The sequence below is a fragment of the Magallana gigas genome, chromosome 4 (genome assembly GCF_963853765.1).
Source record: "Magallana gigas chromosome 4, xbMagGiga1.1, whole genome shotgun sequence".
Classification (NCBI taxonomy): Eukaryota; Metazoa; Mollusca; class Bivalvia; order Ostreida; family Ostreidae; genus Magallana; species Magallana gigas.
In genome coordinates this window covers 57,834,356-57,851,810 of record NC_088856.1, presented here as the reverse complement: position 1 = coordinate 57,851,810, position 17,455 = coordinate 57,834,356, and the positions used below count along the sequence as shown (strand labels likewise).

The 17,455-nt window shown below is 32.8% G+C and overlaps 1 protein-coding gene and 1 non-coding gene across 3 annotated transcripts; one reads left to right on the top strand and one right to left on the bottom strand.

Moving 5' to 3' along the window:
• Positions 1-10,751: 10,751 nt before the first annotated feature.
• LOC105335242 (uncharacterized) lies at positions 10,752-13,922 on the bottom strand. Its single transcript, XM_034451372.2, has 5 exons — positions 13,796-13,922; positions 12,014-12,224; positions 11,828-11,905; positions 11,390-11,626; positions 10,752-11,189 (listed from the first exon to the last, which is right to left on the bottom strand). Exons 2-5 carry the CDS (start codon positions 12,222-12,224, stop codon positions 11,026-11,028), a joined length of 690 nt encoding a protein of 229 aa, XP_034307263.2. The 5' UTR covers positions 13,796-13,922; the 3' UTR covers positions 10,752-11,025.
• A 1,275-nt stretch (positions 13,923-15,197) lies between these two features.
• On the top strand, positions 15,198-17,007 carry LOC105335243 (uncharacterized). 2 transcript variants are annotated; one of them, XR_010712716.1, is made up of 4 exons: positions 15,198-15,752; positions 15,839-15,913; positions 16,124-16,360; positions 16,562-17,007. It is a non-coding gene; the product is annotated as an uncharacterized protein (transcript). The 2 variants fall into 2 exon arrangements; XR_010712715.1 differs by having other exon boundaries at positions 15,202-15,913.
• Positions 17,008-17,455: the final 448 nt, after the last annotated feature.

The following is a 17,455-nucleotide window of genomic DNA, read 5'->3' as shown; positions in this document are numbered from 1 at the left end:
GTACGTCACCCTAACAAGAGGACATGTACAACATACACTAAAACATATATAATCGGTGTATGTCACCCTTACAAGAGATTACATATAGAATTTACAGTAAAACACAAAGTACCGGTGTATATCACCCTTCCAAGAGATGACATGTACAACATACAGTAAAACATAAAGTATCGGTGTGTCACTCTTACAAGAAATGACATGTACAACATACAGTTAAATATAAAGTATCGGTGTATGTCACCCTATCAAAAGATGACATGTAGAACTTACAGTAAAACATAAAGTAACCTTGTATGTCACCCTTACAAGAGGACATGTACAACATACACTAAAACATATATAATCGGTGTATGTCACCCTTACAAGAGATCACATGTAGAATTTACAGTAAAACAAAAAGTACCGGTGTATGTCACCCCTACAAGAGATGACATGTACAACATACAGTAAAACATATTGTATCGGTGTGTGTCACTCTTACAAGAAATGACATGTACAAGATACAGTTAAACATTAAGTATCGATGTATGTCACCCTATCAAAAGATGACATGTAGAATTTACAGTAAAACATAAAGTATCGGTGTATGTCACCCTTACAAGAGATGACATGTAGAACTTACTGTAAAACATAAAGTATCGGTGTATGTCACCCTTACAAGAGATGACATATAGAACTTACAGTAAAACATAAAGTTTCGGTGTATGTCACCCTTACAAGAGATGACATGTAGAACTTACTGTAAAACATTGGCGTAGGAAAATATCACATGTTTTTGCAATTCAGAATTGATGGACATTCTTGAGTTTATTTAGCATTTTTAAAACAATAACATTAATGTTGGATTTTTTCAACTAATGTGAACTAATGATAAGGTACTTGGATTTCAGAATATGTTTTTAAAATATGATTTGCTTATCAATTTTCATTTTTATTAGCTTTTTTAAGCGCTCATTCTATTAATTGATTTGTGTGAAAAAAATACTAAAATCGGAGTTTCTTTCTTATTAAATAGTCAATAATCTAGTTTTTCTGTCAATTCATATCTTTATGTAAGGTCTTCATAATATGTAAAATCAGAAATATTTTAATATTGGTAGCATAAAAAAATAATCAAAATATCTTCAAAATTTAAGAAAATTAGAGGAAATGCGAACTAAGCAATATTAATTTTAGTTTAAATATTAAATCCAACTTAGTAGTATAAACTGATAGACTTTCTGATATATTGTCATTTCATTGAAGAATAGAAACTTTATATCTTAAACAGATGTCTATATAACTGCAGATAACTACATTTATTTATAACATCCGTTAAGTTGAGGAAAAAGTAGTGACCTTGACCTGACATTGATACGAAAACAAGAAGGTCAAATTTGATTAAACGGAAAGAATCATTTGGTTATATAATCTGTTTGACTGTGTAAAAATTTTATGAATTTCTTAATATAAGAAGGATGTCTGATAACGAGAAGACTCCTTCCTTAAATCGCTGTAGAGAGGAGTGACAACTTTCTTTTATGACGCTCAAATATTAGCTTTTGTGCTATTCCTCCGCGTGTTTCATAAAGTGCAAGTCAAGAGGAGAGGTCGTGAAAATTTGAAGAAAAAAAGATCAATGAAAATATGTTAAATTGTAATCAGTGAAGTAAAACAATTTCTTCAAGGAGTTAGCACATTCGATCATTGATCGATCGTTTCCTTACAGCAATTGATGTATGTTTACGTTTTACAGTGTCTTACATCGCTGTCTCACAATGGACAAACCGATCTAACAGATGTAATGATTCGAGAATCTTTTTTAATTTTTTTTCCCGCCAATAAAAATCTGCATACGTAAAGCGGTTTTCTTCTCCATTCTGGGTAACATAATTTACCTGTTTTATAGCGATTATAGCTGTGAAGCATTTATACAGTATCCGTTGTTGCATTGATCAGTTAAACATATTTCAACTTAATAATCAATTTGATAACTTTATCCATCGAAGCCATAGCTCATACCTAGACCGCATGGTATGTGACACCACCGTTGTGTTTAACGGTTTTCATATATTGAAGTCTAAGTATTTATAGATCGGTTGTTATAACTTTATTAAATGTAGTTATCACTGCATAATAATATAGAAAGAAAGCAATGTATACGTATATTTTCCGGGCATTAGCAAGGCGTTTGATAGAGTGACCGAGTGAAGGCCTGGACTCATGTTCAAACTTTACAAAGTTTGGCCAAGTATTGTCCTACATCACCAAATTTCATCAAAGCACACTAAATTCAATTGTCCTAAATCAATATGAATCGGAATATTTCCAGTAAAACAAGGTGTTCGACAGGGAGGCGTACTATCAACCTGCCTTTATCATGTCTAGACGGAACTATGCATGTTTTACAGTATGGTAGCCCAAATACAGGTATAACCATCATACCTAGCAGAGACGAGCTCAGGAGAGCAAGTGCACGCAAGCGCTCGCCAAAATCCTCTGTACCCGCCACACAAATTTTGGCAAGCGTTCGCGAGCACTCGCTTTGCTGAACACGCCTTAGATGTCCTCTTTGGCAGATGACTTGTCCTTCATTGGTATTTACCGCGTGTGCTCTAAAGAGTGTTAGATACTGCATACAACTACTTTTTAGTAACCATGGAGGTTTACATTCAGCCGGACTAAACCATGTATTTTAAAGTTCCGCTACAAATATTCTATATAAGATAGAAATCCCGGCATCTAGGTCCTGCAAAAGTGTATTGTGAACAATCTAATACTACAGTAATCATCTAGGAATTGTTTTAAATCAAAAGTGTAGCATTTCCGAATGAATGAACAAGGCACGCGAGAAAAGGCAAACATTCTACTTTGCACATTATTTTAAACCGTAATACAGTATCTAAGTTTAAAATGTTGTGCTACCATCAGTGCTTTATGGGGAGTAATATAACCGCCGGGTTTGTACCGTATGGGGTATTTTCTGTCCCGGGCGATTACTAGGGAATTAGCTCAACACTCGCTGTATTTTCCACATTTATTCCAGTTAATAACACAATTATACAAACAGTTACTCTCCGCTCCGTACACATTAAAAAGGGGGAACTCGCTTATTAATAATTCTAACTTAATGTTAACCTACATATGACAGTGAGGGAAAACGTAACGGATTAGACGGACGACTTGTATCTTGACTCTTAACCTCTATATATCGAACTCTGACTCTATTCAACTAACTTCAATCATGGTTATGCGTTTATGTCTGTTGTGTTGACTTTACACAACTTTACTAATACCTAGAAAACTCAATAAGACATTTAAGGTTCATCTTTTAACCTTAACCTTTTACATCAAACATTCCAGCTTAACATCTATTGTGGGAGTTTTAAGAGGAGTTCATTTCGTCATTTACAATAATTGATATTTGTAAATTTTAATGCAAACCGGAACATTAAATGAATTTGTTTCGTCTTAAAAGAGCTTCTACTGAACCCTAACCCTAACCCCCTAACCCTAACCCCCCTAACCCTCATCCCCCTAACCCTAACCCCCTAACCCTAACCCATAACCCTAACCCATAACCCTAACCCTAACCCCAACCCTAACCCTAACCCTAACCCTTACACCTTGCATAATTAACAAATGATCTATTGAGATATGATCAGAGGTCATATTTCTACCTTGGGATCAATAAGTAGTATTCATTGACAAGTTAAATTTATAACAATAAATGATTCAAATTATAAATGTTTATACTCCACATTCACCCCCCCCCCCCCCCCCACAATCTAACCTGGTTATAAAGATTCAGTCTTCTTAATACATTCTTACATGTGTACAGTAACAAATTTTAAATAATTTCTTGATTGCTTTTTCTCTCGTGATTCACATTAACATTTTGGAAATTGCTTAATTCAATTTTTAAGATTTATAAACAAAATGTTATATGCATCACTTCCATGTGTATTCGCCTATATGGGGCAATTGTAAAGTCTCCTAAACAAAGCAGTGACATCATTAGCCTAGGAAATACCCACATGGATCAAACGCTACTGTATAACATATGAATAAGATAAAATACATTAATATTTCTAGTTCTAAAATGTCAGGGTGTCTCCAAGGGGGCATACTCTATATACAATTTTACGCGCAATGACACAAAAAGCAAAAATAAATTATATGGTTTAGGGATGAGGATCTCAGATCTCAGAAGTTAACAAAATATACAGTGTATCATATCATTTCCTATTTCAGAAATGCGGGGGGGGGGGGTTAAAGACAACACCTGGGGGTCATTAATGTTACATTAATTATGTACTTTACACCATTTGATGCACCATAATGACATTGATATTTTGTATTTTCTGGTTTCGTGGGGTCAGAACAGTCCCATAAGGTCATGACCTACATTGTATTTGATGCATTATAATACATTAAGAAAGAAATACTCCTTCCTTCCTATTATTAAAGACAACACCTGGGGGTCATTAATGTACTTTACACCATTTGATGCATCATAATGTCATTAGAAGATATTTTGTATTTTCCTGTTTCGTGGGGTCAGAACAGTCCCATAAGGTCATGACCAATATTGTATTTGATGCATTATAATACATTAAGAAAGAAATACTCCTTCCTTCCTATGATATTATAACTCATATAAAAAAAAAGTGTCTACACCTTCTTGCATGTAATACACAAATTTAATATGAAATTGTTTATACAGGGTCAATATGGGGTCAACTCAATAGTGCATGCAGTCTGACAAATGAAAAAAATAACTTTTGCAACTAAAATGACAGAAACTTTACAAATGCGATACTCACTCACTGATAGGTAACGATGATAAGCTTATTTAAATATTAAAAGATGATGATACAGATGCTGTCAAAGGGAGGTCACATTTAGAAAGTGAAAGTAGAACTTATATATGTATGCTGGCACTGGCATCTCATTATATTCTGCTACTGCTACTACATGTATTATGCTTACCTAACTGTCAACATCATAATGATAATATAATTAGATATACACAAACCTGCACCTGGGCACACGACACAACTGTTGTGTATATGTTGTATGTTCTGTGTTAGTTCCAGGGGTTTTCTTAAGTTGGACAAACATTAGACTCTAATTAGATATACACAAACGAACAAAACTATGTCTAGACAAACAAAGCAGTAATACCCTGCCCGATACTAGTATAACAAAGGCAGTTGAGAGTCTTGTATCTAGCAGATCTAAAGTTAGCCCTAGAAATATTGAAAATTGAAAAAAAAAATACAAACCTTAAACCGATTATCAAATTAAATCATGCATTTTTGGTTCATTATCTTTATTTTGTTTAATGACCATATGAACTGAGAGAGAGAGAGAGAGAGAGAGAGAGAGAGAGAGAGAGAGAGAGAGAGAGAGAGAGAGAGAGAGAGAGAGAGAGAGAGAATTTCACCGATTAATTTATAATAGGAAACAAACATACTTTAATTAGTTTCATGCACAGATTAAGATACAGAGACTGCGCTCACCCCTACAATAATTTTGAAACCCCTAAACAATTATAAAGAATTTTATATCGGCAATCTGTGTCCATCGGAGCGGTGTTGATGATAGCGATCTGTGTTTAATGGAGCGACAATTAAAACCGCCTGGAACACCACCCCCCTTCCTTGGAAATTATATTATCATTCGGATGACCCCCTCCCATCACTATAAAAGAGCTTTTTCATTCAATATATGTTTTTATTGTTCAGCTTGATCAAACTTGACTTAAAGGGAACTTAAAGATAGTTTAAAGACAACTTAAAGGGAGCGTAAATGCCACTTAAAGATGTTTAAAGGCGGCTTAAAGATGGCTTAAAGGTGACTTAAAGAAGTTTGGACATTAAGGACCTATAAGCTCAGCTTAAAGGTGACTTAAAGGTGGCTTAAAGATGGTATATCCTTTAAGCCACCTTTACGCCACCTTTAAGCCACCTTTAAGGACTTGCTTAAAGATTGTTTTTCGCCCTGTGCTTTTCAGTGTTTATTACCAATAGTCTAGCACTACCACTGTTAAGCTAAGCTGAAAGTACATGTAACCTAACTAGTTAAGCAGAATCAGACCCTACAGTACACAAAGGGAATTAAAAATAAAATAAACCAACGTGCATATATATTTCATGTGGACATTACTGCTGTGAATTTATCAAGCGGTGCCAACCTTTAGCAGTGCTTTTATATATGTTAACAAATGTTAAAGAACATTTGGTTCGAAAACATCGGAGGCTTTATCCCTGTGGGCTGAGATTCTCATGGCACCTACTAGTGGTGGACAACCACCATTGTAAAAACTACAGTTACAATGTAGGGGAAAAATGAAAAAATAGGTTCTCTTATACTTGTAATACATCCATTTAACATAAATAGAGTGTTAACATCGGGCTCGGAAACAATTAATGTCTGTTCTGTGTGGACGAAAATTTTCAGAGTTACTAACCAATAGTCTAGCACTCTCATTGTTAAGTTAAGCTGAATGTACATGTACCCTATTTAGTTTAACAGAGTCAAACCATTGATGATAACCTAACAAAAAAATATATGATGAACGCGATGAATTCAATTTTTCCAATAGTCATTTTTCCTTATGTATGTAGCAATACACCTTCCTCACTTGCACGGAGACCTCTTGGAGTCCTGTGGGATCTCACTGCGTCTTTATCGCACTCTCATTGTGCACTCACAGCGTTTGAACGAGCCTTTTTTTTTGCTGCGTTCACACAGCGACCCCCGAGAGCTGTTGCTGCGATCATCGCGCTCTCTTGGTGTTTCTTCTGCGTTTATTAGTGTTTGTACCACGCTCCCACGGCGTTTCTAGTGCGTTGTCAGCCAGCCAGGTGTGACAGGGGTTTAAAACAACACAGCCACAGTTCAGAAAACTATTTTCAAGCTTTTGAAAAATGACCCCGGGTACAAAAATATCACTTTATATCAATATATGGTGAGGGTAGATTCTCTAGTTGTCAAACTTTCAGAACTTTCACACAAAGACTTTTCGGACAAAGGCCCCATTTAATAAATGATAAATCAAAAGGACTGATGAGAAAAGTCGAATAGTATAAATTATTGGTATATAACGTAATAGTTTTAGGTTATATTAACAAAACAAAAAATGTCAATGTTACTTAGAATTTATAACGTTACATTAATTTTGTCAAAATTGCAAATCAAAAGTGTTATATATTCAACATGTAATTTGAAAATCATTTATGTTTTAAAAAGGAGTCATACACTGATTTGATACTTATTAATTGGAAAGAATAGGGGGAATGGGTATAAAACATATACAACCCAATAAACAAATCATCCTGTGAGTCGTTACGAAGCAGAATATATAGCAATTAAGTCAATAGTTTATTATAGTGATATGTGTACATGTATATAATTAATTACAAAATTCATTTTACAGATATAATGTCAATACACCCGGCCAATGGACCTATAAGTCGCTTTAAAACTATTACAAAGTGAATAAAATTTGCATGTTTTAGGAGTTAGTTGGCTTTGTCAAATGTTTTTGTTGTATAATTAATAGAAAAAATTGAGCAATTTGGCAAAGATAGTTACATGTTAGATCAGTGAACAGAGTACTATAATTGGTAATATTTTGAATGGACACTTTTACTAAGAAAACTTTTCAGTTTCAATTTCATTCAAGTCACACAATTTACATATTCTGTCATGAACCGGTTCTCCTCTGTATTGCGACCTGTTTCAATCCTGAGAGGAAGAACACCACATCTAAACATTGCCAAGGATCTGATGGGTTAAGCGAGATCTAGCATAACGTATATTCTTCTACGTAAAAGCTTGATTTAAATAGGATATATGTTCGAAGTTTTGGATATACTGGTCGATTCAAAAGACGCAAACTGTTCATTTCGTGTCGGATTTTAGAACTTTAACACCCGCTTTCCCTAGCAACGGAGTAATCCGATGAACATCGAGAAAATATTGGAGGGCTCGATTTTGTACAGTTTCAATACAATGATGCTTCTTGTATCCCCATACCCCACTGATAATAAAGAAGGGATATAACAAAATAATAAAATAATTTTTCGAAGGTTCGGAATCGAACCAATTTAATTGCGTTGATTCTTTAGAAGACGGATCGCAGGGCACATCCTCCGGACTAGGCTTGGTTTTCAGCATTCACTTTAAAATCACGTATTTTCGTTGAAAAATCATCCCTAAATATTTGTATGATGCCTTGTAGTTCAGATTATTTCCCCTAGATGAAAGTTAAAGTTACTTCGTTTTGATCTCTTTTTCCGAACAACCTTAATTTTTTTGCAAATTAATTCGTAATCGCAATTTTTTGCACAAGGCGTCGACAGTATATAAGATGTGTTGCATGTCATGTCATGATATATCTGCATCCATGTGTTTTTTAACTAAGACATTAATTAAGACATAACAAAACCTGTAAATATATGATGACGCTCTCAAAAAGAATAAGACGCGACCAGATAAGTACTCTTACCGGAAGGGGGGGGGGGGGCACGCTGTTATTATACACCGGTGGATACAATTATAAAACTATTTCTTGTTTCTTTCAAACAAAAATTACAATCTAGAAACAAGAAATGCCGCGAGGAATAAAGAATTCATAATGTAAATATACGCGAGTAAGTTGAAAAACGAAAGTAGAAGGGACTTTCCGCATCACTGTCATGCGGGACAACTCTCTGTCTATTTTTAGAAAAACTGAGATAATGCACCGATTTATTAAAAGATTTGCAAATTCCGCTCAAAAACTAAATACAGTTGACGACATAAAACGAAAACACTGAATATGTGTAGCGTTTTGATAAATAAAATCCCCATGTATTTTAAAACTATTTTTCTTTTCAAAACACGAAATAAGACGGGAACAGTAATACCCCTTTCAAACACATATACATTTTTTCGTGTTGACATTCTGCAGAAAAACATAATGTCGACGCGTATATATTGCGAAAGTCGACACGATTCTGACATCTCTTGTTTTCTTAGATTTTATTTTATAAAACGATAAGATATGTATTAATTACGGCAAACCAATCTTATCAAAGTCCATCCTTGTCAAATTACAACTAGCAAACGCTTATAAACTCAATTTTCCTAAGTGTCGACATTCATGCTATGTATATCGAGCGTCGACATTGACCATGATAGTCGAGTGTATATATATATATATATATATATATATATATATATATATATATATATATATATATATATATATATATATATATATAGATATATAGATATATATATATATATATATGATTGTTATTAGTCCCCTACCGGTTATCACCGGAGGGGATTATAGCTTTCACCTGCGTCCGTCAGTCCGTCTGTCCGTCCGTCTGTCTGTCTGTCCCACTTCAGTTTTCCACACCCTTTTTCTTTATGCGTTTGAGGAATACTGTGAAATTTGCTGAACAGCTTCCAAATGTCGAACTACAGATCAAGTTTTTGTAGCGTCTGGTTGACGTATTTTCGAGAAAATTAATTTTTTATGTTCCAATTTTTTTAATGTTCGGGTTCGTTATCGGGTTCGGTGTGTATTGAATAAACGAGGAAAGTATGTAGTCAGTAATAACATCGCGCATTACTTGGACCATTCCTTTTATTGTTTCTAACAAATAAGTTCTGTAAAATAGTGGCAAGCATTGTGTTGTAGATTTAATCGACAGGGTTTTTTGTATTATTACAATCGGGTTCGTTATCTGGTTGGTCTGTTGATTCGGGACACGGAAGACGGTAAGAAATAATATTCTGCATAACACTGCATAGTTTTCAAATATTTCTGCAATCCGGTAGGGGACGTGTATTGCTTATGCAATACTCTCAGAATGCTTGTTGTAATTGTTTCATCAATATATATACATGTATTTTATTCAGTGGATCAGAAATTCGTTCTGATAATAAAATTTTAAAAAGCTATTTGGGAGAGCTACTGGTGTTTTAAAGAATTGATCAACAATGCATATTATACTCATCACCTGTGTTATGGTTCCAAGATTCACTAAGGAAAACAACAATATATACTTTGTCATTGATCTCTCGGGTACTTGCTACTAATTTTTAAAACCCAGCAAAATTATAATGCCACTGTACGATCCACTTCAGTGTATCGTTTGCACATGTGCGATGATATAACAGTACGACATAGAGTTCTTAAATAATCGATGATTTTTGAAATATGTGTGCCTGGTTTTCGGTCTGGTTTTGTTTCGTCTTCAAAATGACATTAATGTGTACTACATTTATATGTATTAAAACGGATTGATCGTTTTTCAAGCAAATCATTTCAGAAAGACAAGGTTATGCAATAAAATACTCTTTTAGCAAATGGAATGACTTATAACAAACTAGATTATGGTTTTCCATCAATTTTCATTGAATCTATTAACATAATTAATTAAATCCTGCGTTCCTTTAGAATAAACTGTTTAGAATATAAAAAGTGACAAGCAATCCTAAAATTGACGGGTCTAACATATAGGCTGGAAAAAGCATTAGCTTTTCTGAGTCGTTGTTTTTACTGAAAATATTTCATGATGAATTAGTAATAAAAATAAATTAATTCTTCAAAATAATATAAAGCTTTCCGCAATGTAATAAATCATTTTGATTTAAAAACTTGACGCTTATCTTTCGGATATCTATTTGTTTTATTTACATTTTCAACTCGTAACCTGGCGGTTTCGAATAAAACCCTTATAATAAATAGGATATATAAAACACAACAGATTTTATATTTTATTCTCTCTAGATTTGACTAGCTCAAGGGAATCAATAACAACATAAAGAATTATAATTAAAATGTGAGAGATTTTACAACAAAACTGAGAGCAGTTTTGACTCATATTTTGACGTTGAAACAAATCTTAAATTACCCTAACAAAATGTAGAAAAAAAGTCAGTACTGGTTTAATAATGTTTACTCCTTAGAACAAACAGCACAGACGAGTTCTCTCCCTTCCACATAAGGTGGGCACTTCAAGGAACCACATCGAGCCTCTACGGAATAAAACAGTCTACCATTTTGATTTGCACCACCACCATGTAAAGTGTCTGGATGCTCGTCAACACAGGTGTACATTGTACCAGCTGGATGGTCATAATACCCGCCATTAAGTTCCCGTGATACTCTAATTTCCATCCTTTGTAACACGTTTTTCTGGCTATAAAAAAATAATGAAATTCAATGCACATAAGACTGTATTTCTACGCAAAAATAAAAGCAAAGCAGAAAACTTTCATCTACAAACACAAAAAGGTTATATGTCTATCAATTTGAAAAATTATTACAAATATGTATACGTTTTTCATTAAACGACAGATAAAAAAAATTATATTAAAATTTTTCTTTTAGAAAACTTACCTGGAAACATTTTGACGACGGATTTATTTCGAAGAAGACAAACAGCACACGGTACATCATGATTATAGACTGTGCGCAGGTTGCTGATGGTGTAGTATGTTTCGTATTCCGCACCAAAAACATAAGCTTTGGTCCCTTTAACTCCATCAATGTATTCACCCCACTCTGGATCTCTTGGTAAACACAGAAGATCAACCGCTGCTCCTTTGTGATCGTACCATGAACCGCCAGTGAAGCCTTGGGATACCAGAGAAACGTTATTATATTTTATGTTTAAATGTCATATTTCTTTTAACTTATAATTTTATATAATCATAAAGCAGGGGTTTTGTGTTCATTTTAAAAGACCACAATTTCTGGACTGAAGTCTTTAATATAGCTGTGAAAAAAAAAATTTAGCGTCAGAAATAATAAAAGTGGATTCAAAAATGACTTTACCTGATAGAACTAACTCGGCATTCGAAGGACATGTTTTTTTTCCCCATCTTGTGTAAACAACGCTCCTGTTTTTGGTTTCTTGAAATAATCAATTAAGTAAGAAACGTACTTGTAAAATTACGGTATTCACATATTTTTAACGACATTTGATACATGTATTATACCTTGCATCTTTTGTGCACCTACCTCTGATTTTTTCTTTAATAGCTTTCACTGATTTTTCGATTTGGTCGGTGAAACTTTTGAATTCGTCCCTCAAATCCTCTATTTGGTATGCTCCTAGAGCAGATGACAAATGTCCTGTCAGATATTGCTGCAGCATGTCTTTACAACTTCCATCGTTTGTTACAGCCCGTACTTCCATAAAAAAAAACACAAGAATAAGAGCCACAATCATCTGAAGCACAGTTAAAATACAATATTAGTTTTGTAATCACTTAAGGTAGTCCTATACTCGGCACTAAATGGGCTCAATCATTAAAAGCTTAGCTTTAAATGATAAATATACATTCTAGCAGTACATATACAAAAGAAAATATATATGTTTACATGCTAGTTTGTTTGTTATCACCTCTCAGACGGGTGTACCCCCTTGCGAAAATTATTGAAAATTATGAATTTTGCCAGACGTCCGTTTTTCCTAAAAATAATTACCAATTTTGGGAAAATTAGAACTGAACATACAAAATAGAGTATAAATATTTATTTAAGCCATATCTCATCAATAATTTTGCGCAATTTTTTGTAAGTAAGTACGCTTTATGGACCTGATGTATCAAAATAGAATACAAAAAATGCAATGCTAGTGCACGTTTGGCAAGTTTTTTACTATTTTATGGACTCAAACTTAAATTCATGGTGTTTATTCTAAAGATTGACATCTTAGAAAAAAGATTTGGTAAAATAAATTATATGTTGACGGATTACTTTTCACGCTATAAGCTCTAAACAAAGTAGACCCTGAAAAAAAAATATGTAAAAATCACATTTTGCTACAGTTTTCTGCCTAAATCTGTCAACAATGTTAGATATCATTTAAACATTAACTAATTGACAATTGATTAAATTCGAAATAGCTTCTTTCTCTAAATTTAAACTGGTTTTAGTAAAAGAAAAAAAAATTTCGGGGGGGGGGGTCAAAACAAAGAAGATATAAGCATACCTGAGATCCTGGTTAATCAGAAACTTCGTTTTTCATTTTACTTTAACAGAATCGAGTTTCTCAACATTAATCATTTCTATCTCTCATAGAATACATATATTACCGTTCTAATTGCTTATTATTGCCATTGTTTACAACAGCGATGTAGAGCAAAATCAATACCGGGTATCAAAAACGTTTTGTAAAAGTCGTACCAATATTGTAAAATCCGCATTATGACGTAGTGCGATACTCGGACTACTTTAAGGTCAAATCAACTAAATGTAACCTTAGTTCTGGTTTTTGTTTGGTAAAATATTGGAAAAATAATTTTTTTTTAATGTTAGAATGTTGAGGTATATTCATTGTGTGAGACTTTTGGTAAATTTGCAGTTTCCATGTTACATGAATATTAACTGATAATTAACTTTTTGCATGCACGGCCTAGATGAAAATAAATCTGCTTTACATATATCTAATCAAAGATACGTGTGTTGTCTATGAGTATGTGTGCTGTTTATGACTGAGCTTACATGCGATTGCAACTCATAAATACACTTATCAACTCATAAATACACTTATTTTAACCCACAGACCAAAGATAGCATGGATGTTTGTGTGTTTTTTGTTGTGATTTTTGTAAAAAAGAGGTTTCATAGATAAGGAACGAAAAATATCTTTGAAAAAAGACTCCACTTATTATATATTTTTTAAAGATGAATTCAGTTATATCTTTTCATTTAAAATAAAACATGAAATTCATTCGATTAAAATAAACGGATGAGAAAATATAATCCTACACTTGTAAAATGACAAAATCTACTTACCTTTATGAATTCTTAAACTATCACTTATCCTCTATATCAGCATGCATTTATATATATTACAACAAAGAAGCCACAACATCTGATGCCTTTGTTCAACCTACGCATTTTGACAAAGCTACACATTGAAATTAAGTTGAAAATGTATTCCATACATCTGAAATTACAAAATTGAATATCCTGTGCGTGCGAAACACGTTTGAAAAAGAACTATCCTTGCTATTCTGCGACACATTTTCCCAGTTATTTGTGCAATTATTTTTGTTATTGTACAATTACACAATTACTTGTTTTTTCAACTGACGTTTAAGAATTCTCGCATTTTAATTTCAAAAGCATGTGTGTATTGGATGAAACTTTATTATCCATAATAGATAGATATATTTAAATATAATCAGTCAAATTTTTGGTGTGCGCTACTTATAATGTTTAAGATATAAATGATTGGTGCGATATAAAATAAATGGTTTTACAATATGGAATAAAAACTCTGTTACTAAAACGCTTTTTCATATCTAATTATTTGACTTTTTCTTTAGTTGATATTGATGGGTACGTGACTTAGGACGAAATTTAATACAAAACTATCCCACTTGACTCAAGACAAAGATACCTCGATCAAAGAATAAAAAAAAAATCATCTCTGCATTCATTTCACACGGTTTAGAAATAATGATTAATAATTAGATTGTGGTTTTGATAACAATTTTGAAATTTGAGATTGTTTCATTAAAATACTGCAACGACATATCTTTGGTCATGTTCTTCATCGTAACCTGTTCGTTCTTTAATCTTAGACAGGACATATTTACTTAGCGCATGTGTTTGAAAATGACCCTTGTTAAGATAAATACGTTAACTTAAAGACATAAATTCAATAGTCGTTGTTTGATGTTCAACATTACTTTTTTATTGACAGCAATAATAAATGAATACATAGTGTTTTATTGGTATTCTTTATTGTTTACGTATTTGTTTATTATCTTTTGGATCAAACACACATACTAGTATCTTTCCCTCAGCAGACGGTGGACGTAATTAGGAACTACATATTGACGGATATTTTAGATAAATCTATCTTTTATGGATGATATAGTTTCATTCCATACACACATGCCTTTCAGAATAAAAATGTCGTTAAAATATATCAATACCAAATGTTACCACTGCGCAAATAACTGAAAAAATGTGTGACAGGCTAGCAAGGATAGTTCTTTTTCAAAAGAACAGGATGTTCGGTTGTGTTATTTTAAATGTATGGTATACAATTTTAATTTAATTTCGATCTGTTTAGCTTTTTCAAAATGCGAAGGTTGAACAAAAGCACCTGCTGTTGTGGCTTTGTTGTAATATATATAAATACTTGCTGATATAGACGCTAGGTGATAGTTTAAGAATTCATAAAGATAAGTTGATTTTGACAATTTACAAATGTATCATTATATTTTATTATCTGTTTATTTGAATCAAATAAATTTCATGTTTTATTTTAAGTGAAAAAGATGTAACTTAATTCATCTTTTAAAAAAATATTTAAAAAGTGTGGGTTTTTTCAAAGATGTTTTTTGATTATGTATCTATGAAACCTCTTTTGTATAAAGAAATAACGCACACATATTCATGCTATCTTCAATATGTGGGGTTATGGTAAGTGTATTTCTGAGTCGCACAGGCATGTAAGCTCAATCTTTGTTACAATATATGTAAATCAGATTAATAACAAGTATTTTCATCTAGGCCGTGCATGCAAAAAGTTAATTATCAGTAATTATCAGTAATTATCAATATTCAATCATCGCTGATGACTCAAATTTACCAAAAAGTCTCAAAAAATGAATAGACCTCAAAATTCCAACATTCAAAATAACTATATTTCTAATATTTGACCAAAAACAGAAAATCGAAAAATCAGTGAAAGCTATTAAAGAAAAAACAGAGGTCGATGCACAAAAGATGCAAGGTATACTACATATATGAAATGTCGTTAAAAATATGTGAATACCGTAATGTTACAAGTACATTTCTTACTTAATTGATTGTTTCAAGAAACCAAAAACAGGAGCGTTGTTTACACAAGATGGGGAAAAAAATGTCCTTCGAATGCCGAGTTAGTTCTATCAGGTAAAGTCACTTTTTTAATCCACTTTTATTATTTCTGACACTTATAAACATTTTTTTTCACAGCTACATTAAAAACTTCAGTCCAGAAATTGTGGTATTTTAAAATGAACACAAAAAGCCCTGCTTTATGATTATATAAAATTATAAGTTAAAATAATATAAGACATTTAAGCATAAACTATAATAAAAACGTTTCTCTGATATCCCAAGGCTTCACTGGCGGTTCATGGTACGATCACAGAGGAGCAGCGGTTGATCTTCTGTGTTTACCAAAAGATCCAGAGTGGGGAAAATACAGTGATGGAGTTGGTGGAGCGAGAGCTTTTGTTTATGGTGCGGAATTCGAAACATGCAACTCTCCCGGCAACTTGCACAAGCTCGCGGACCATGATGTACCGTGTGATGTTTGTCTTCTTCGAAATCAATCCGTCGTCAAAATGTTTACAGGTAAGTGAGAATTTTAGAAAAAAAAATTTAAATATCATTTTTTATCTGTTGTTTCATGGACAAAGTATAAATATTTGTATTGATTTTTCAAATTAATAAACTTGTAACTTATTTGAGTTTGTAGATGAAAGTTTTCAGCTATTTTGTATTTTTGCATAGATATACAATCTTATGTGCATTGAATTTCATTATTTTTTATAGCCAGAAAAACCGTGTTACAAAGGATGGAAGTTAGAGTATCGTGGAAACTTAATGGTGGGATATTATGACCATCCAGCTGGTACAATGTACACCTGTGATGACGAGTATCCAGACACTTTACATGGTGGTCGTGCAAATGGTCAAGATGGTAGACTGTTTTATTCCGTAGAGGCTCGATGTGGTTTCTTGAAGTGCCCACCTTATGTGGAACGGAGAGAACTCGTTTGTGCTGTTTGTTTTAAGGAGTAAATATTATTAAACCAGTACAAACTTTTTTTTCTACATTTTGTCAGGGTAATTTGATATTTCTTTTCAGGTCAAAAAACGAGTTAACACTGCCTTCAGTTTTGTTGTAAAATCACTCAAATTTTACTTATACCTCTCTATCTTGTTATTGATTCCATTGAGCTAGTCTAATCTACAGAGAATAAAATATAAAATATGTTGTGTTTTATATACCTTTTTATCATGAAGGTTTAATTTGAAACCACCAGGTTACGAGTTGAAAATGTAAATAAAACAAATAGATGTCCGAGAGGTAAACATCAATTTATTACATTTAGTAAAGCTTTTTTATTATTTTGAAATATTTTTTTTATTACTTATTCGTCATCAAAACTTTTTAGTAAAAACAACGACTCAGAAAAGCTGATGCTTGTTCCAGCCTTTATGTTACATCCGTCAATTTTAGGATTGCTTGACACTATTCTTTTCTATGAACAGTTTATTCTAACATAACGCACGATTTGATTTAATTATGTTAATAGATTCAATGAAAATTGATGGAAAACCGTTATCTAGTCTGTTATAAGTCATTCCATTTGCTAAAAGAGTATTTCATTGCATAACCTTGTCTTTCTGAAATGATTTGCTTGAAAAACGACTAATCCGTTC